This window comes from Acinonyx jubatus, chromosome C1, assembly GCF_027475565.1.
Source record: "Acinonyx jubatus isolate Ajub_Pintada_27869175 chromosome C1, VMU_Ajub_asm_v1.0, whole genome shotgun sequence".
NCBI lineage: Eukaryota > Metazoa > Chordata > Mammalia > Carnivora > Felidae > Acinonyx > Acinonyx jubatus.
Genome location: NC_069381.1, coordinates 100,660,385 through 100,680,953, shown reverse-complemented (window position 1 = coordinate 100,680,953; position 20,569 = coordinate 100,660,385). Strand labels below are relative to the sequence as shown.

The 20,569-nt window shown below is 48.4% G+C and overlaps 1 protein-coding gene across 5 annotated transcripts in view; it reads left to right on the top strand.

Annotated features, from left to right (window-relative positions):
• The window catches only part of ZNF697 (zinc finger protein 697), a 35,050-nt gene extending 14,691 nt beyond the window's left edge, over nucleotides 1–20,359 (top strand). For 3 of the 5 annotated variants that reach the window (XM_053214683.1, XM_027058260.2, XM_027058261.2), the window contains 2 exons: nucleotides 13,959–14,239; nucleotides 15,619–20,359. In XM_053214683.1, the coding sequence (XP_053070658.1) occupies nucleotides 13,996–14,239; nucleotides 15,619–17,033 (1,659 nt within the window). In that variant the 5' untranslated portion in view covers nucleotides 13,959–13,995 and the 3' untranslated portion in view covers nucleotides 17,034–20,359. Of the gene's footprint in view, nucleotides 1–8,859; nucleotides 10,300–13,958; nucleotides 14,240–15,263; nucleotides 15,392–15,618 lie in introns of those variants that run through there. The other 2 variants (XM_053214682.1, XM_027058262.2) reach the window with 2 other exon arrangements.
• Nucleotides 20,360–20,569: the final 210 nt, after the last annotated feature.

Sequence of the window (20,569 nt, the reverse complement as noted above, 5' to 3'; positions counted from 1 at the left end):
TCTCTCTGAGCATTTAACAATAATCCTATAGGGTACATATACTTGTACCCATTTTGTAGATGATGAAGACAAGGCTCCAAGAGATAGAGCAACTTGTTTAAGGTTCTAGAGCTAGAGGCTGGATTCATACAGGTGGCGTGGCTCCAGCATCTGAGCTTTTATTACTTCCTACCAGGAAATGCATCGTGCTGTTTCTTGAGGAATAGCATGGCAAGAGAGGAAAAACACAGGGTGCCTTCTGGGAGGCTTAAAGCATCAGGGTTTTGCCTGGGGTTAGCCGATTAGAGGTCAGGGAGCGGTAAGAGAATCTTAGGCTACATTGTTGAAGACTTGGAGTTTATGCTTCTCTGAAGACTATGGCAGAGTCTGTCAGGGTTCTGAGCTCCAAATGGAGTGGTAACTATGTTTTAAGATATCCAGCAGGTGGTATGTAGGTGCGTGTAACTGGTAAGAGTGTCTATTGCAGTGATCTGGGCCACAGAAAAAAAAGAGGAAAGAAATAAAAGGAAGGGCTCCGAAACTGATTTGATTGAAAGGGGTGAGGAAGGGTCAGACTCCAGGGTTTTGAGCCTGATGAGTAAGAACAGAGAGGCATGGACAGAAATGGGTACTGTGAGGAACTGATTTGTAACAAAGATTTGGGAGAAGAGCTACTGTTTTTTGGTGGAAATTCATTTAGTCTTCACAACAGCCTTTCAAGGTCACTTGTTTTTCTCATTGCAAAGACGAGGAAACTGTGTCTCAAGGAGGTAAGTAACTGTCCTGGGGGATACACTATGTAAGAGGCAAACCGCCGTTTGAAACCAGGTCTGTTGATGCCTCCTGTCCTGTGTCCCGTGTGATGTTCAGGGCAGTGGTATTAATGCTCCTCGGTGTGATGCTTGGTGCATCATTAGAAACGTGGACCTGGAGTGCACATCAGGGGTTGGGGTAAGAGGTTCAAATACTGAGGTCTCTGGGCAGAGGTGTTTCTCTAAAATTAGGGAAAGGGGCTAGATGATTGAGAGGTGAGAGAGAAGAAAGTGTAGACAAGAACCTTGAAGCCTGACTTGTTTGAGGAGTTCAGAAGAGGAGACAAGGTGGGGCACCTGGGTGGCTCAGTCGGTTAAGCCCCCGACTCTTGACCTCAGCTCAGGTCCTGCTTGATCTTATGGTTGGTGAGATAGAGTCCAGGGTTGGGCTCTGCACTGACAGCCAGAGCCTGCTTGCGATCCTTCTCTCCCTTTCTCTGCCCCTCCCCTGCTCTCTCTCTCAAAATAAATAAACTTAAAAAAATTAAAAAAATAAAGAGAAGCCAAGGTGGTAAGTGCTCAGGAGGACTGGGACAGTGTAATATGAAACTCAGGAAGGAGAGAATTTCCATGGGACGTGTCTCAGCAGGATTTCTGCAGTCATTTACTGAATCCCTGTTACATATACAAGCACTTTGCGGTGTTGATGGTGTTAACCTTAAACATAAAGGTCAGTTACTTTACCAGTAAAATGGGTTTATTTGGGAAAAACAGAACTGTAACTTGAGACATGCAAGCTTTGGCAAAAGCATAGGCGTGTCCAGCAAGCAAAGGAGAGGAACATTATTTTATGGAGAAGAAGGAGGAAGTGGAAAGAGGTTGTTTTTAATGCAAGTCCAGTGGAGACAAGCCCAAGTCTGGGCTGCTGACCTCCCCATTGGCTGAGTTGCAGGGTAGTTGATTTCTTGCAGGAGATGTAATGTACATCTTTTCCTATTGGGGTCTGTGATTGGAGGTTCTTGCTTTAATTGACTTGAGTAGTAAAGGCCGTTTCTCTTAGCCTCTCCTTCTACCATCCAGACTCCACTTTAGTGAGGTTTCCTTTTATTAATTTGCACAATGGCAAGATCATAGGAGAAGAGACCACTGGATTTGGAAGCTCAGAAATTATAGCTGGTACTGATGTGAGCCTGACTCTCTAAATGTTAGCCATTAATACTATCTGCTGGGATGGCTCACACCTGGGAAGCCTGTGGTTCCCTGGGGAACTGATGTGTGTGGTGATGAAGCACTTTATCAGGTCTCACTGGCACGGACCCCTCCTTTTCCCAGGAGGCACTGCAGAAGGGAATGTAATATAGTTTGATCGTTGGTTTGGGGCATTTAAAAAACAGTAATGTGAAGAAAAAGTGCCCCTTCTTAGAGTTTCATAATTTGGTAGAAAAATGTCTTTTAAAATTCTTGTTAGAATGGAGTGAGGGGCGCCTGGGTGGCTCAGTCAGTTGAGCGTCCGACTTCGGCTCAGGTCATGATCTCGCGGTCCATGAGTTCGAGCCCCGAGTCGGGCTCTGTGCTGACAGCTCAGAGCTTGGAGCCTGCTTTGGATTCTGCATCTCCCTCTCTCTGCCCCTCTCCTGCTCTCTCTCTCTCTCTCTCTCTCATGATGACTTTTCTTTCAGATGCTGTACCAAGGACTTGGAATTATTAACTGTTTACCATAACACTCCATTAACCCAAAGCTAACTCAAATGATTGCTTTCTTTCCTAGCCAACAAGATGTCTGTTTTCTCTAAGAAAAACAGTTAAATTAGAGACCCTTTTTAAGCATCGCACGAAGATAAGTTTGAAGAACACTGTCTGAGGGAAAAATAATTAAAATCAAAATAGAAAAGAAGCAATTAGCAGGAGTCTGGAAGAGAACAGGAAAAATAGGAGGAAGGTAGCATCCGTGATGTGCTGTGTTGGTAAAGCCAGAGCAGTCACCCCACAAATACGACTGAGCCAGCTGGGGAGTGCACTGCAGGGCACATGGAGCTTGAAAGGAATCCCATAACCTGGAGGGCGGTCCCATTTCTACCACCAGCTCCCCACCTTTGTGAATTCAAACAAGCCACTTATTTTCCCTAGTCCTCATTTTCCTCATCAGTAAAAGGAGGGATCCTTTAAAGACATTTTCAGCCAAAAAAATCGTGCTACTGGCTCGTCATCTGTGGATATTGTCTCTTCGGCAAAATTTAGCTTGTGGTTGGTCTGTTTCTGCATCGCCTCCCACACAGAGCATGCCAAGCTATTACAGCAGGAGCAAGAAGATGTAAGAGGAAGGAGGGTGAATCTGAGAAACCGTATTGGTGGTGATGGGTCACGTCGGATGAGCGTGCCTGGAACACTGTTTTACTCGCCATGAAGTGTGAGCCAGGATTCCTTATACTGCGGAGTTTTGTGTTCCTCCTAGAATCCTTTTTTTTCACCTGGGTATTTCCAAGTTATTATTTGCAGGCAGGATGACTCTGTGAGCACTTTGAAGATTTGTTAGGAATGGGTTGGCGACTTTGGCCAGATTTTTAGTTCTTTTTCCTTGGAGAAAAGGAGGATTAGCTAACAAAGCATTTTGCGTCCTGGGTAGGTAATGGCTTGATTAATGTGCTTTGACTCACTGCCCAAGTAAGCAGCTGATGGGAGCTATAAACCCAGGGTCAAACTTGTATAAATTAGCTACATCCCAGAGAGGCAGTGTGTTGGAGTCTTGAAGAGCAACTTAAGTCCCTCTTAGTGCACCTGCCGTGTAACACAAGTGATTAGGAAGTGAGAAGCAGGCGAGCTAAGTGAGATCCAGGGAGGCCCAGATCATCAGCATGAGTGTTTCAGCCAAGCACTGTCGGCTGCATGGGGTAGAGTAGAAGGGGGATTAGAACAAAAGTTGCGATGTCAGTGATTGAAGCTCGTGTCTGCCCTTAACTCATGGGTAATTCACTTAACCTTTCTGAGTCCCAAGGCTTATGCTTCTGTAAAACGGTGCTGGACGAGACCAGCAGATTCCCCCCTTGCCGAGTGCCTCGTTCTGCTCTGTCATCAGCTGACGTTTGTGTCTGTGCTGCCGCCTGATTTGGGATCTGCTGTCAGCACCTTCTCTTCTCCACCAACCCACCAAAACATCCCGTGGCGTGTGGGGGTGCAGTGGGCTCTTACACCTCTTCCCCCAGACCACTGTGGACTTCTGAAACACTGTGATAGGCAATGTATCATGGGTCCTCCGTAGTAGTGGTTTATAACAGGGTTTGGTTTTGTTTGCCATAAATTATTTCAGAGTCCAAGGGAAAGCCATGGGCCTTCTCAGCAGAAGAAAGTTTCTACAGACACATTCACATAAGACTGCAGGGAGGTCATGGACTCCGACGGCTCTCAGGCTAAGAACCCACGCCCAAGAAAAATACCATTAGTCTGCTTCCAAGCTTGTATAGGATGCTGTTCTCTCCAGGAAATGCTAGGGGCCGAAAGTAAAGGGGACATTACGAAACCCTGAGCCTCACGACTGGCTTGAGGACTGTGGTATTGAAGCAGTGAATGAGCTTGGATGCTACAGTCTCCTTGTTGAGACAAATGCACCACTTCCTGGATGACAGCTGTGTCCTGTGACCAGTTCTGTGTCCCCTTCGCTAAAACGGACAATGTCTGTGAGCTTTTGGTTTCCAGCCTGAAGTGGGAACGTAATACCGTCTAGCTGCTCTCTTTGTGATACGGTGTGAGTAAATTTGCATGGCATTTCTCCGAGAAGGACACTCTCTGAATGTAACAGTTCTCAGCTTGGGCTAGTAAAGTAATTCTGTCCCTGCCAGAGTTCATCTCCTGGAGATCACATTTTCATACGTCACGAGTGTATTAGCTTCCTTTTCACCGACACGCACCCTGACCTTTTTCATCCCCTCAGAAGATCGTTCTGGGGACGACCAGTTACCAATGTACTCAGTCTGTTGGATGCTCGTGTCATTTTGTCATTTTGGCTTTTCCAGGGATAAAGCATTCCTCTGGCCGAGTTGTCAGGACCGTGTCCCCTGTCAGGTTTGTCTCCCCTTGGTCTTGGGTGTAAAGTGGCTGGACTAACAATAAGCACCAGCTATGGCAAGATTGTTTTTTGAGTTCCTTGGAAATATAAAAGGTGATGAAAGTGGAAACAGTTTTCTGATGCTATTTTGTATAGAACAGCTATTCCATCATAAGAAGAAAAAAAAAAAGCTCAAAGCATCAAAGTTAAGTTCCTTTCGTCTCTCCCCTACTGCCTCTCTCCCCAATTCTCAGGGGCTCTATTCAATATTGAGCATCGTAATCAGTCCTGATTTGGCATACTTCGTAAAAGCAGGCTAATCCGTTTGTGGAAGTCACTGATTTTTTTATTACAGTCGGTTCAGCGTTTGAATGAATATAATCAGCCTTAAATTTCAGAAACAAAACGTATGTTTTCCATTTTACAACTTTTTATTAGTAGCTTTCCTGGCAAACACAAAGTAAGCAGAGCGGTGTGATAAAACCACATATACCACTCTGCTTCAGCAGTCAGCTGGGATCACTGAAAGGGCGTCTTATTTTTTCTGCGTCTCTGCCCACTCCCCTGTGTCCTGGACATTTCATTTCAAGTGAAGCAAATTCCAGACATACCATTTCACCTGTAAATACTCCACTATGAATATATTAAAGCTGTAAGAGCTCTTTGTAAATTTATTCCCAATACCAGCACCTTAAAAAAAAACAACAAAAAAAACAAACGAGTAAGTTTCTTGCTATCAAATATCTAATCAGCATTCATGAGTTCCCAGTTGTGTTATAATTTGTTTCTGTACCTTAGTTGACTTGGGATTCAAGTAAGGTCTGAACACTGTGTTGGTTGAGACATCTCAAGTCTTTTGACTTGGAGGTTTCCTTCCTGCGTATCATTCTTGCTATTTTTGTCATTGTTGGTAAAGAAACTGGATCATATGTCTCCCATAGTTCCTATGATCTGGGCTTTGCTGATAATGTTATTCTTATTTTTTTAATGTTTATTTGTTTTTGAGAGAAAGAGAACAGAGTGCAAGTGGGGGAGGGGCAGAGAGAGAGGGAGACACAGAATCCCAAGCAGGCTCCAGGCTTCGAGCTGTCAGCACAGAGTCTGATGCGGGGCTGGAACTCACGAACCGCGAGATCATGACCTGAGCCGAAGTCGGATGCCCAACCGACTGAGCCACCCAGGCGCCCCTGATAATGTTATTTTTAAGGAAATAGGAGTCATGCAAGTATGTGATTTTTAAAAACATGTTTTTCAGCCTATGTAACATCTCACTCTGTGCTGAAGACCGTGCAGCTCTAGAGTTTGCAGTTTAATTAGGCAGGAAACTTGAAGCATCAGGAGATGTCTCTACATTTTTCTTCTTGCTTTCTCTGTTGGAAGACGCCTTGGCAAATTGTATGCAGTGGTGTCACTTGCCCACTGCTGAAACGAATGGGGCTGGAACACGCCAGCCCGTCTTCATTGGCAACGCCAAACAGTTATTTTGGGCAGAGAATGGGGAGAGCAGTTTTTCCTGTTGAATCTGTAAGTGGGAAACCGGGGTGATTAAATGTATACATCAAACCCCTTGGTCCCAGTGCTCCTCTCTCACTGTCTGCATTCTCTTGAGGACTGTTCATTCCAGTGGAAATAGGATCACAGAATCATCTGCGGGGGGTGGAAAAGACTTCCTAGAGTCACCTGGCCCCATCTGGTAACCTTAACCAGGATTCCAGCATCAGCTCTCCAGAACAAAGCTGTTTGTTAACAATTTCTGCAGCCCACATTCGCCCACCGTGCCTTCTAAGTCTGCTTTCTCCCTCGTCCTTCAGCGAAACAGATTATTAAATTGCGTCTCTCTCTGCAGTGGGAGTGTGTGCCTGTAAACATATGTGTGTGTCTGTGTAGCTTTTCGGTTAAGATTAATTTTGATTCTTCCCTGCTGTCCTGTATGGTGCCTACACCCAGAGACCCTGTTCAATTATCTGCATATAGGAATATAGGAATGATTTTTTATAAAAAAGAACATGTTTTTAATGGGTGAATTTTGACTTACAATGGGATTATTGTGGACCTTTTTTTTAAAGCTGTCGTGTGTTACGATTAATTTTATGCATCAACTTGGCTGAACCAATAGGTACACAGATACTTGATCTAACATTCTGAGTGTTTCTGTGACAGAATTTTGGGATGAGATTAACATTTAAATTGGTAGATTTCAAGCGCCTGGGTGGCTCAGTTACTTAGGCATCTGATTTCGGCTCAGGTCATGATCTCACAGTTTGTGAGTTCAAGCCCCATGTCGGGCTCTGTGCTGACAGCTCAGAGTCTGGAACCTGCTGCAGATTCTGTGCCTCATTCTCTCTATGCCCCTCCCCTGCTCACTCTCTCTACCTCTCTATCAAAAATAAAATAAACATTAAAACAAATAAACAAACAAACCTGAAGGCTTATACCTTTAAATGGGTAGATTTTGAGTAAAGCAGATTGCCCTCCATAATATGGATGGGCCTCATCCAATCAGCTGAAGGCCTGAACAGATTTCCCTGAGTAAGGAGGACTTCTCCAGCAGACGTGCCTTTGGACTGGAACTGTAGCATCATCTTTTCTGGATCTCCAGTGTGCTGACCCACCCTGTAGATTTTGGACTTACTAGTCTCCAAAATGGGTCAATCCCTTATAGTAACTCTCTTTCTATATACACATCCTGTTGGTTTTGTTTCTCTGGAGAATGCTGACAAATGGTGTGGTGGGGGTGGCGGAGTGGGGGGAGGACAAGTAAGTATATGCCCTGGGTTTATCTGGCTGGCTGTATTTGAAGTGGTGTTTTCTATTAAAGAGATAGGAAGGTCATTGGAGAGGCCATCAGAAAAAATTGAGATTCTCCTGGCCATAACCCTTCTAGCAAACTTTCAATTTTTGACCTCGTCTGTTTCCCTTTCTGAGCCTCACTTTCCTGTCTGTAAAGGAGTTTGAGCTAAGGGGTTTCCAGCTCTAGGATTCCATGAAATACAGGTGTGGAGCATTTGAGCCAGCTGTTGACGAGGTATCTGAAGACAGTTCTGAGGACTTACCAAGTGCAAGATAAGAAAAGAGGCTGAGGCTGTGTACCAGGTAGTGGTCGTGGTACAATGCCAAGCAGAGTGGAGGAAAAATATGAACAGAGGGGATACTCTGTGCATCAGGTAGGACATTCGAATCGGTTAAACGTAAACCATGGACGAGTAAATGCCTGCCTGAGAATCTAGCTTTTGCGACTTCTCGTCTGATGGCGGATGGTCTAATTTTGAGGGTGCTTAGAATCTGTCTCTGAATTGCAGTCATCCTTATTTTTTGCAGCAGGAGTAGGGTGTTGGTGAAGGCTTGACAGCTGTGACAAGCTGAGGCCCCTCTGGCCAAACTGAGGGGCCCCAGCACAACCAACAGACAGGAAATGCCTGACCCCAAGGACATTCATGCTATTCTTGACTAAAGAGATTGGAAGGCGTCTCAGACTAGCTCTGACCACTGGGGTTGTGAATTGATTTCTCTGTGGCCTTGGTTTAAGCCTTTCTCTTTTTTTCAACCCGGGCTTCCCCCTCCAGGTTAAAAAAAAAAAAAAAAAAAAAAGCAGTAACCACAAGGAGGAAACCGTATTATTTTAGCTTCTCCTGTCTGGACAGTACTTGGTACTTAGCTGCAGTCATCTTCTGGCTTTCTGTGGGAAATGAATGTTCACCTCATGTGGCAGCCTGCCACTCAGGAGGCGTTTTGGGTTGGGCAGTCTGGGTGTGTGACTGGGGAAGTCAGCTGCACCCTTTGGATATGGACACCTTGTCCCGGATCACCGGAGGCATCTGTGCAAATGTGGTGGGGTGGATTTCTTTGCCCTTGCCTTCTTGCTGACTGCAGGCTCTCCCGCAAGGCGGCAGGACCCTGCTGGCCATATCCCCTGAGAGGCTGGTGCTAGTTGACTGTTTACTCAGTTGGTGCTGAGGACTGACAAATGATTAACCCCCTGGAATCCCTGGTTAGACCCCAGTTATGGTCATGAGTTCAGCCTTTTGGACCGCAGACTTCAGATTGTTTTTCCAGCATTCTACCCCCCCCCCCCCCCCCCCCCCCCCCCCCGTCGGGGTGTCTTGGCCCTGCCTCTGCTATGGAAACCCTCCCCAGGGAGCGAGTGGTGTGCAGGGGGCGTGGGAAGTGAAAGCTGGAGGCCTCGGACCGCCGCAGGGGAGGCGGGGAGGCCGGCCAGCCCGCAGGGAGGTAAGGAAGGCACCCTCTAGAGGACTGGGGGACAGGAAAGGCGCTGCAGCCTGGAGGAGGCGGAGTGGGAGCCGCTCCTGGCCCTCCGCCCAGCCGCTTCCTTCCCCTGACATGACAGCCCCGCTGCCCTGGCTCCTGGCCACCTGGCAATGGCCGTGGCACATGACTCCCCCGCCCACTGGACCTGGGAGGGGGAGGTCTGTGCGCAGGCCAGCCCCCTCCGCCTGCCCAGGGCCCCTGGGGGGCCGCGCGTACTCCCCCAGGCTCCTGGGGCTCAGGGCTCAGCACCTGCCAGCACTCCTTCCCCCCCCCACCGTTGGGGTCCCCCCAAGGCAGGGGGCCAGTCCGAGTCCTTACTCCACCTAGGAGCTGCGTCACCTGGAGCTCATCTGCTGAGCCTCGGCATTCTTGACGCATAGAACAGGGTGGGTGACCCTCCATGTCTGCCTCACGGGATCATGGGATTATTGGAGTCAAATGAGCTGCATCGCCCATCAGGAGACGTCTCACCGCAGGTGCCTGGGAGCACCTCGCTCCGCTCCACCCCACCTGCCCTGGCCAGCGGTGGCATGACCCTGTGCCATCCGTGCCAGATGCCCTGGAGAAAGACAGCCAGTGCTTGATCTTTCAGGAAGGTGAGGGAGAGGGGTGTGCTTGTCTGCGCCCCCACCCCCTGCTCCCGGGAAGTTCCCTCAACTCTGTGAAGTGGTGGGCCTCTTGCTTTTGGAGAGGGCTAGGTTTGCATAGAGCCCCAGAGGGGGCCTCTGGGAAAATGTGCCAGTAAACTCCGGGTAAATTCTAATTTCTGTCTGTGCTACTGGCCTCACTTCCTCTTCCCCCAGCTCTTTCCCTCCTTTCCCTCCTTTCCTTCCTTCCCAACGTCCTTTATCCCATTTACTTCTACTCTGTAGCATTATCCCCAAATTGATGTGATCAGTCTTTGAAATGGGGTCGAGTTTGTGTGGAAGGCACGTGAGCATTTTCGTAGTGACTTTACAGGGTAATGAACATTACCCTTTTTTGAGTGGGGAGGTTTGGGGTAGGAGTAGAGGACATGAAAATATTGCAAGTTCTAAAAGCTAGGATTTGAGCAGCCTTGGCCAAGTTGACTGATCCCATCCTGAAGTGATCTGCACCCAAGAGAAAGGTGTGGGGGGAGGGGGTGGGCATTTGGGGAGTTAACCGCTTGCTGTGCTAGTTGAGGAAACAGGCTGCAGTTGAAAATGTCTAACGAAGCTGACAGGGGTGCCTCGTTGGATTAACTCTCCCGTGTACCGTATGGCAAGCTAGAAGAGGACTCAGGTACATTCAGACCCAGCCTGGCTCCAGAGGGGGCAGATACTTAAAGTCACACAGCACAGTGGCTGTGCTGGCCAAAAACCTGGGCTCTTCCCCATTGCTGCTAGTGCAATGATTAGAAATAGATGCAGAATTAATCTTGTCTGCCTGACTGCTCCCACCATTGCCTGTTTGGTTCCCCCCACCCCACCCTACCCTTAAACTTCTAATTCTTCTGCCTGGGAGGAGGCTGTCCCTTACACACAGTGGAAGTCAGGGTTTACTGAGCCATGCACCTCATTCAGCTTGCTTATACATTCTGAATACAGGATCCCTTCTTAACATCCCCAAACCAATATGGAACTGAATCTTCTTCCCTCACCCCTGCTCCCCCAAGCAGCTAGCCCCTCCCTGGTGGTCGTGTCCATAGGGTGGGCTGTTCATTAATAGAGCCTTTAGTTGCCAGGCCAAAGGAAGCTCTGCTTGTAAGACTATACCATTTATTACCTCTCTATGCCTACGGCTTTTACAAATCTTATAGGATATAAGGAACAAATCTAACAGGCCAGGCGGTACCATGCTTGTTCTTACGGGTGCAGAATCTGAGGATGAGCAAGTTTAAGTAACTTGCACTAGCAGAGTAGTGGACAGAGAGGAGAGGATTTGAACCTCGGGCAGTCTAGCCGCACATCTGTCACGGGGCCCTGCTACCCATTCGTTATCCACCCCTTGGCCTTACCCAAGAAAACACGTTGCTAGCTTTTATTTTGAGAATGAATGGGAAAGGAGTTGGAACAAAAAGTGCTTACAGCACTATTGACGGACACTTCAGTTATACCGCAGTGTTTAGATAACGGGTCTAAAGATGAAGTCCTCTCTAGATGGAGACAGACAGAACTTCTGTCCTTGTCTTTTTGTGGTTTTTAAAATAATTGTAGTCTTTCCTTTAATGTATTTTGTCACATTAGAGACAAAGTTGGCTTTTTTGCTGATAAAAAAAAATGTATCTTTATTGTAGAAAATACAGATGTTCACAAAAAGGAAGAGTGACCCCAAGTGACACACTAGGCTTCTGGCTAAGAAGATGGGCCCTGGAATTCTCTACTGAGGGGCTCAAATCTCTGTGGTGCCCCTGATGACTTATATGACCTTGAGCTAGTCACAGTTTCTGTGCCTGTATCTTTGTCTCCGGAGTTGAAGATCATACCCTTCATCATTGGGTTAAGATTAAATGATGCACAACCCTTACAAGTGGCCAAGAGATGGCTGATTAGCAGCTCAATAAATAATGTTCTGGTTTTCCCCTCTGAACCTGTATATGTGTGTGTAGATATACATATACTAGTATGCATATACTAATAAAAAATGAGTTTTTTTTTAAAGAGCAGCTAGTTTTCACCTAACAATATATCATGACTGCTTTTCCTTACTTCTAAATAGCCTTCTCTGTTATTTGATGGCTGCCTGGGACCCCATGATGTGAGGGCATGAATGGAACTGAATCCATGCAGATTTCCAGGTCTGCTCTAACATTCATGCACTTGCAAATAAATCTGAGTAGATGTTGCACCATGAGTGGTGTCGCTCTAGGTGCCAGGAGCTTCCCACCCTTTTTAGAGCATACCTAATCTTCCCTGTCCTGGTGCAAATGAGGATCTGGGCATGTTCCCTTCGGGAGCTCAGAACTTTCTTCATTCTGAGTGTGGCAGCTGTGAACTTCTATATTCCAGCCCCATCTGGGGCACTCAGCCTCTGCCTCTTTTCCTTTCTCCCGTTTAAATCTATACAAACTATGTTTCTTTGCTTAGTATCTCTGGTATGCATTATCTCTTGGTTCCTGAGAAATCGCAAATCAGAAAGTACTCTCATTCTGTGTTTGCTCTGAGGTACTCAGAAGGTCTTGTGTCCTTTTTAAAAGGGTTTAGAGGTGAAATGCTAAGCTTCAGCTCAGCAGGGAGCCTGATGTGGGGCTCGGTCCCATAACCCTAGGGGCTGAAATCAAGAGTCAGACGCCCAACTGAGCCACCCAGGCGTCCCAGAACCTGCATTTTGAACTGTATATATTCTAAAGGAGCTCAGCAACATTCCTGGACACTGCTGACTGAACATCCTCAGACAAAGCCATTTTCTTATGATGTTTAAGGGACAGGCATGAGTTTTCACTCTAATCTAGGGAGTATATCCTCACCTTTGAGAAAGGATAGAATTTGCTACTTAGGGCAGTGAATCTGCCAAAATTATGGTGGTGCCCCTGTGTCTGAGGTATGCTGGAAACGGCATCATGACTTCAAGAGAAATAATCTGTGTATTTCATATTAAAAATAGATGGGGCGGCTGGGTGGCGCAGTCGGTTAAGCGTCCGACTTCAGCCAGGTCACGATCTCACGGTCCGTGAGTTCGAGCCCCGCGTCAGGCTCTGGGCTGGTGGCTCAGAGCCTGGAGCCTGTTTCCGATTCTGTGTCTCCCTCTCTCTCTGCCCCTCCCCCATTCATGCTCTGTCTCTCTCTGTCCCAAAAATAAATAAACGTTGAAAAAAAAATTATATTAAAAAAATAGAAATGACAGGTATATTCCCGTGAGGATCAATTTGTAAAAAACTCAAGAGTTATCAATTCCTCTCTACAGTGTTTTCCAAAGCACTTTTGTTAATGTTTCCTTTGGGCATCCTCCCTGGGAGAAAGGCTAAGTAGCATTGTCCTCCTTGCACTGATGAGGACACTAAGACACTAAGACAGGTGAACTGACTTGCCTTGGGGCTTGGAGTAAGGCTGGCAAGAGCCTACAGAACCAGGGTTGCCTTGGGGAAGTCCTCTCAGTAGAGGCAGGAAAAGCTCCCAGCCAAGGAAAGAGCATCTTGCTAGTTCCGATGCTGCTGAGGCATGGAAAGAGCTGGACACTTCAGAGTCTCAGTTCAAGATCTTTGCTGCCTTGAGCTGAGCTGTAGGAGTGATGGATGGCAGGAGCCCATTAGTTTTGGCTCAACTGCCCGGTCTTGGCAAGGGGCCTTTAAACCTGATGTCTAACAAAAGTTTTAGGAATCCGATGTCATTTTCTTCCTGCAGTTCACATGTTGGCCTGTTCTGTAGAGGGGTTACCAACTATGTGAGGGTCATGTTCCTGTTAAGGGCTTTCTACAATTAAAGTATGTTATATAAGGCAAAAGATGTAATGAGGCTATAGAGAGGGTCCCTGCATCTGCCTCCACCCCTAGCTGACCTGCTACAGCTTGAATTATCTTGACTCACTGCTCGTAGGAGAGCAGTAGGTCCTCATTGGTTTAATGAGGTTTTCCTGCTTAGAAGTTAGTCTAAGGCTAACAGGGCCTTCTTTTTGAGCTTTATGTTTTCTCAGCTGAAAACCGAGTGCAGCCACCATGAAGGCTAAAAAGCCATGTTGATAGAATAATCCACTTCAGATACGGAAGCAGATTAACCTGTATCCAGCGGGAGTCGGCATGTTAGCCTCAGAGTGCCACTGTTCATACACCACCCAGACCAGCCTCCTTTGCACTCAGTTCTGTGCGTCTTAAAATGAGAGGTGGAGCAGAGATTTGCCATCTGGGGCATGGAACTCTACATGTTTTCTTGGACTGTGCCACTGATTTTCATGGAAATCCAAGCCAGATACGGTGAGGGCAGGAGGCCAGACTGACATGACCTTTATCTGTGTTTTGTCTGGAACAGGGGTCCCTGGTCCCGTCCCTTGTCCTGTTCTTCCCGGATGGAAGAAGAAGATAAACAGGGTGTGTGTGAAGCCCAGGACTCAGAAGACGAGGGGATGGGCTCTGATTTTGAGAACTCTGAAGACAGGGAACGGGACCCAGAAGAAACAGGAATGGGCTCTAATCCACAGGATGCACTCAAGAGACAAGACCACCCAGAGCCAAAGATGGGCTCCAACCCACAGGACGCAGCTCTAGGAAGGGACCCAGAGGAGAGGGAACTGGTGTCTGACATCTGCCCAGGTGAGGATGAAGCTGGCATTTCCTTGGTAGTGTCCCACTCACCATCATTTCTAGCTCCTCTAGAGTTAGAACCAGGGGTGGCATTCGTTGCGGGAGAGTCCTTTAGTGGACACCATTAAACAGATTCGGTGCCACTGAAAGCCTGAGGAACAGCCTCTTCTTGAGTCCAGCCTGAGGTGGGATGTAACTGGTTAACACGGGTGAAGAGGGTAACTCACTGACGCGGCACTTTACAGTATGCAGAACACTGCTATAAATGAACACCTGGAACCACACGAGAGGGAACACAGTTAGGATCAGAACCTACCTCATCAGGGTGTTGGGAGAGTTCAGATGAGTTGTGCATAAAAACTTAGCACAGCACTGAGCAAACAAAGCATCCAGGTGTTTACAGTTACAGTCATCATCTTTGTTTGCAGATAAGTAAACTCAGTGGTAAGTGACTACCCAGGTGCATGTGGATAATGCCCAGAGGGCTCAAGGCCTCTGCTAAGTCCCTTGCTACTCTTGACCTGGAAAGAGTAAGTGCTGGCCCTCCATCCACCTCCTTGGTTCCACCTTTGGGCATTCGTTGCTTCATACTGCCCTGTGCATGCCTGGGGGACAGAAGTGAACTCAAATACCTTATGGCCAAGACTGTGGAGTTACATTCCTTCCCCTGTGACACATCCTGGACTTCCTGCTGCCCTCCCCTGCAGTGTGCACAAGCACGTGGTCTTTTCATATCCTAGTAAGCTTCCGGAGTGCCTTCTGCTTAGAGATGGCCACCAGAGACGGACAGGTGTGCGTTTTGAGTCAGTCTCTAAGCTCTAGGCCCTGCGCTCACTCTCCCTGCCCGGCCTATATAGTAAAGCCCTTATGTTGGGGTTGGTTGTTGTTCCACCCCAATAAATTATAAAAATCAGCCCATTACCTGGTTAGGACAGGTGGTCTTTTCTTGTGGTTGGCTGGACTGGTCTTGTCTTTGGAGGCCAGGGCCTGGAAACGCATTGGGAGCTGCTAGAGTGAGCCAATCTGTCCCTAGATCCCACAGAGCCCCACCTGCTCAGACTTGACCATTTCAAGCCGACTGTCAGGCCTTCAGATGTGTACCGTGGGTGGGGCCTGGGCCCAGAGGCAGCTGCTGGAAGAACTGGCCCCCCAAGGGAACAGGTGAGTGAGCCTTTCCCAGGTTTCAGAGCCCACTCTCAGGTAGGCCTTCCCCAGGAGGTACCAGGTGGGAAAGAGGCTGGAATCGTGGGGGCCCTGGAGAGACAGGCTTGAGAGTACCTGGGGAAGGGGATCACTCCGTGGCCCACACTCTAAGAGGCTGGTCTCCTCTAGGTTTACCTTTGAGCGCCAAGTATGGTCACCCCCCACTGCCACCTTTTCTGTTGCAGAGGGGCTGCTGAGTGAGGAAGAAGGGGCTGCTCTCCGCGAGGAAGAAGATTACCCATCTGGTGTAGCTGAGATGGCGATGTTCCCGGGACTGTCTGAATCGGACAGCATTTCCCGCAGCCCCCGGGAAGAGGAGGAGGAGGAGGAGAGCGCTGGGGAGAACCCGCTAGACGAAGAGGAGCAGCCGCCCCCTCCCATGCTTCCCTGGCGGCGGCACCTCTCCCTGGGGAGTCGGCACCGGAGCGACAAGCCTGCCCACCGCCGCTTCCGCCGGCTCCACCATCCCATGGCCATGGACCTCGGGGAGCTCGACAGCCTGATGGCCAGCATCATGGACGCGCCCACCATCTGCCCCGACTGCGGCGAGAGCTTCAGCCCCGGCGCCGCCTTCCTGCAGCACCAGCGCATCCACCGCCTGGCCGAGGCCGCCGCCGCCGCCAGCCTGGAGCCCTTCGGCTTCGCGGGCGAGTGCGGTGCGGTAGTGGGGATGGTGGGCGTGGGCGTGGCGGGGGGTTTTGGGGCGGGGCCCGCGCTGGCCCGGCCCCCGCGCGAGAAGCCCTTCCGCTGCGGGGAGTGCGGCAAGGGCTTCAGCCGCAACACCTACCTGACCAATCACCTGCGCCTGCACACGGGCGAGCGGCCCAACCTGTGCGCCGACTGCGGCAAGAGCTTCAGCTGGCGCGCCGACCTGCTCAAGCACCGGCGCCTGCACACGGGCGAGAAGCCCTACCCCTGCCCCGAGTGCGGCGAGGCCTTCAGCCTCAGCTCGCACCTGCTGAGCCACCGGCGCGCGCACGCGGCGGCCAGCGGCGCGGGGGCGGCGGCGCTGCGGCCCTTCGCCTGCGGCGAGTGCGGCAAGGGCTTCGTGCGCCGCTCGCACCTGGCCAACCACCAGCGCATCCACACGGGCGAGAAGCCGCACGGCTGCGGCGAGTGCGGCAAGCGCTTCAGCTGGCGCTCGGACCTGGTGAAGCACCAGCGCGTGCACACGGGCGAGAAGCCCTACATGTGCTCCGAATGCGGCGAGACCTTCAGCGTCAGCTCGCACCTCTTCACGCACAAGCGCACGCACTCGGGCGAGCGGCCCTACGTGTGCCGCGAGTGCGGCAAGGGCTTCGGGCGCAACTCGCACCTGGTGAACCACCTGCGCGTGCACACGGGCGAGAAGCCCTTCCGCTGCGGCCAGTGCGAGAAGCGATTCAGCGACTTCTCGACGCTCACGCAGCACCAGCGCACGCACACGGGCGAGAAGCCCTACACGTGCATCGAGTGCGGCAAGAGCTTCATCCAGAGCTCGCACCTGATCCGCCACCGCCGCATCCACACCGGCAACAAGCCGCACAAGTGTGCGGGCTGCGGCAAGGGCTTCCGCTACAAAACGCACCTCGCGCAACACCAGAAGCTACACCTGTGTTAGGGCTGGGCCGCAGGGAGGCTGCCCTGGGGGTGGGGTGGGGGGAGCATGCAGGGGAATAGATGTTCTGGGGATAGGCCATGTAGAAAGAAATGGGAAGGGGCGGGAGGGGCAATCGGAGAGTGACGGGGGAGTCTTTTGGTGTTAGGGGGTCTTGAAGGGGAGGGTTGACTAAGCGTTGTTTGGGGGTGTTATATTTTGCCTGCCTCCTCCCCCAGGAGGGCACGCTTGGGGGAGATGTGCTTGAGCGCGAAGACTTCTTCAGGTGCACGCAGTAGGGGGTGAAGAGCACGGGGGCGGGGTGGGGGGGGAGCAGGCGCTTTGAGGACCTTGAAGAAGAGGGGGCGGGGTGGGGGAGTGAACAGGATGGCAGGCAATAGGGTAGGTAGGGTGGTGATGGCCTGTGAAAATCGGGAGAGGGCGTGGTTAGAGTGAGGATTATGGGATAAAATAAAAGGAAGGTATGACTAATTCTATCCTGGTCTCACCAGGCGTTAAGTCAGTGTTGGAACCTTGCCCCCCCAACAGCTGTAGTCCCATGAAAAGTAGACGAAACCTTGTCGATCCTATGGGGGAGGATATTTTATATATTCTTCCCTTCTTTTCTCTGAGCCACAGTTAGCTGCTATTTTGAGGCATCCAGGGGAAACTGGGCAGGAAAGCTACACGCTCTGTTTTCAAACGCAACACTGAGGTTTAGAAATGCGTTCGTAACTGGTTTTAAGATGACCTGGGTAAGCTTGGTCCTGCCCCTGGCTCTTTATTACTTCCTTTAAAATAGTCTATCTCCATGCTAGGTCAAGGTGGTCCATGTGGAAGGCCGGTGTGTGCCAAGCCAGGTATTTGAGGTCTCACTTGTGAGGTTCTAAGTGCAGGAAAATGAAACAGTCCCAGCTGTGTGTGACTTTCCCCTTCCCAGGTCAGCATGATGCTTGTTTCAGACCAGTGACCTGCTACAGAAGTCAACCAGCTCAGAGTTCTGCTAGCCTTACATGAGAAATCCGGGAAAGCAAATGGTCACATGTTGGGGTACAAGGCTTCTTTGTCTCATTTGCCTTCACTCTGTATCCAGTGCACCCCTCCCACCTTGGTAGTAATGGAGGAGGGAATAGAACAGCCACCTCTATCCATTTTGATATGGGCTTTTGGTCTGAGTAGAAATTTCTTTTTGTTACACAGGGAGGCACAGTAGAAAGCTTAAGGCTTTACACCAGAAGGGCACAAGCAGGGAGAGGTGTAAATGCAACATTGCCAAATAGCACAAGGAATGAATGTTTTCTGGTTGTTATATGAATGCCAAAACAGCACTTTTATATTTGTAAAGTGCTTTATGCTTTTTAATGATTGTTAGTTGTTTCTCACATCTTTGTGAGGTAGATCAGTATTACGATCGTAGGGAAGGCCTGGGGAGAAGAGTACAGCAGGCTGTTCTGAAGAGAGGCTGATGACCTCCGTGGAGATAGGTACGGCCTGACCTTTTGTGCTCTCCAGCTCAGCTGCTAGAAGACAACCTGTCATGATTTATGTAATAAAGACACTGAAAATTCTTCTGCTTTATGGAAAACTTAAGGCTAGTCTAGAAGGGCCAAAGATGTCCTTGTTGACAAAGCTGGTCTTTGTCACACAGTTAGGGTGTCTTAGGTTTGTTGTATTTCTAGTAGGGCTGTAGTTAGATGACTGTTAAACAGATTTCGGTTACCTGTGCTGAAAATCCCGCCCCTGGTTTAGCCTCTAGAAGTTAGAGTTGTGGAAAGCAGTGTTGTTTTCCTCACCAGTGATCGTGAGTTGTCCTGTACCTTTCATGGAAGCATCTTCACAAGCTGTTGGACACACTTGAAGGAGAAGAAGAAAAATTGCAAGATTGTTCTTATGGTTTTAGCAAAGTTTCTGTGGATGCTGGTATTTTATACTTGATCAGTTGTGTTTTAGCCAAGAACCTCTTTGGGGACTGTAGGAAAGCATGTTTCTGTCCTTATGAAAACACTTTCTTAAAAAAGTCTTGAGACTTCTGGGCTTAATGTAATGCCTGTTGATCTTGCCCTCTTAATCAGTTTATTGTCACTTACAAATGCAAATAGTACAGATTTTCAAAAGATAGATAATTTTGGAAGATACTAATTCTTTATTTTCTTTTAGTACTCGACAGCACTATGAGCAAAGTAAATGTGCATTATTTATTCTGACTCTTTACTCTGAATACTAAGTGTGTAGGACTCCTCTGAAAAGAATATAGCCAATTTGTAGGTAATCTTATTCCTTTGTGTGTGTGGTTTTTGTTTTGTTTTGTTTTGTTTTTTTGTGTACATCTACCTCTTCCAGCCATTTTAAGTTCTCTCAAGTTCGTGCCTATGAAATCTCATCTAACTTTTGATTATTCGGGGATTGATCTTCCACTTTATGGGTTATTTGGTGTTTTGCTCCCACTGCACAGTCATCTATATTAGCTAGGTTATGTATGGATGGCTTTCAAGAAAGAGGTCAACAGGGAAAGGAGACTGAAGCTAACATAAAATAACTTAGTGGCAGTGGAAATCTTTGGATTTCATCGACCTCTCTTGGGTACCATGGATAAGAGAGTCAGCTACTTCTGTATCCCTTTTGTGAGCAAATCCCTTAGTAGAAGAAAACAGTCCAGCCACCAACACCCCCACTCTCATGGTGCATTTAAAATGTGATTCCACTCTTACAATTCTTCAGGGAACAGAGCTGCATTAGGTGACTCGAAATGCAGTCAGGAGATTGTTTCTCATATTTAGTTTGAGAATTGTTTTTCTTCAGCCAGCGCTTGTTAACTGTGGTTCACCCTTAAAAGTGTTACTTTGAAGATTCCTTCCATCAACTCATTAATGATGGCGGAGGCAAGTGTATCATTTGTTTCCTGGGGAGTTTGGTCAAGTACAGGCTGCTCCTTACTTGGCGAAGCCAGGAGCAGTTTAAATAGGTTAAATGGCTTGACGAAATCTTGAGTTCTGAGTTGGAAAGAGAAGATGAAAAGTTAACCCCTTGAGCCGTGTGGTCTCTTCAGGATCAAGAGCCTTGTACATATGTGAAAAGTACAGATTAAGAACCTGTGTTCATAGACAATCTGAACTGTGTTTCTGAAGTTTGTGCACATTTTCCTTCACTGTAATGTTATTTTACAGCTGTTTGTTAAAATAGTGAATAATTTAATGATCCTGAAAATAACAGTTTTTGTGTGTGTGCTTGTATATGTGAGAACTGCCTTATTTTCAGGTTGTTTTATTTAATGATGGTTCCTTGGACAGCATTCTGGTGTTTAGCCACCAATATGGAGTATTTGTCATTAAATCCATATCAGTCTTTCCCCATGTCATTCTTTTCTTCTTTGTCATCCATTGAATGTCACTCAGATCAGTATATGGAAGCTATGTTGGTAGAACAGGGATCAGCAAACTACCAAACCTAGGCTGCCTCTTTTTGCAAGTAAAAATTTTTGGGTGACAGTCATATCCATACAACCTTGATTACAGATTGTCTGTGGCTGCTTTTGCTCTACAACAGCAAGGTTGAGTCTTTGT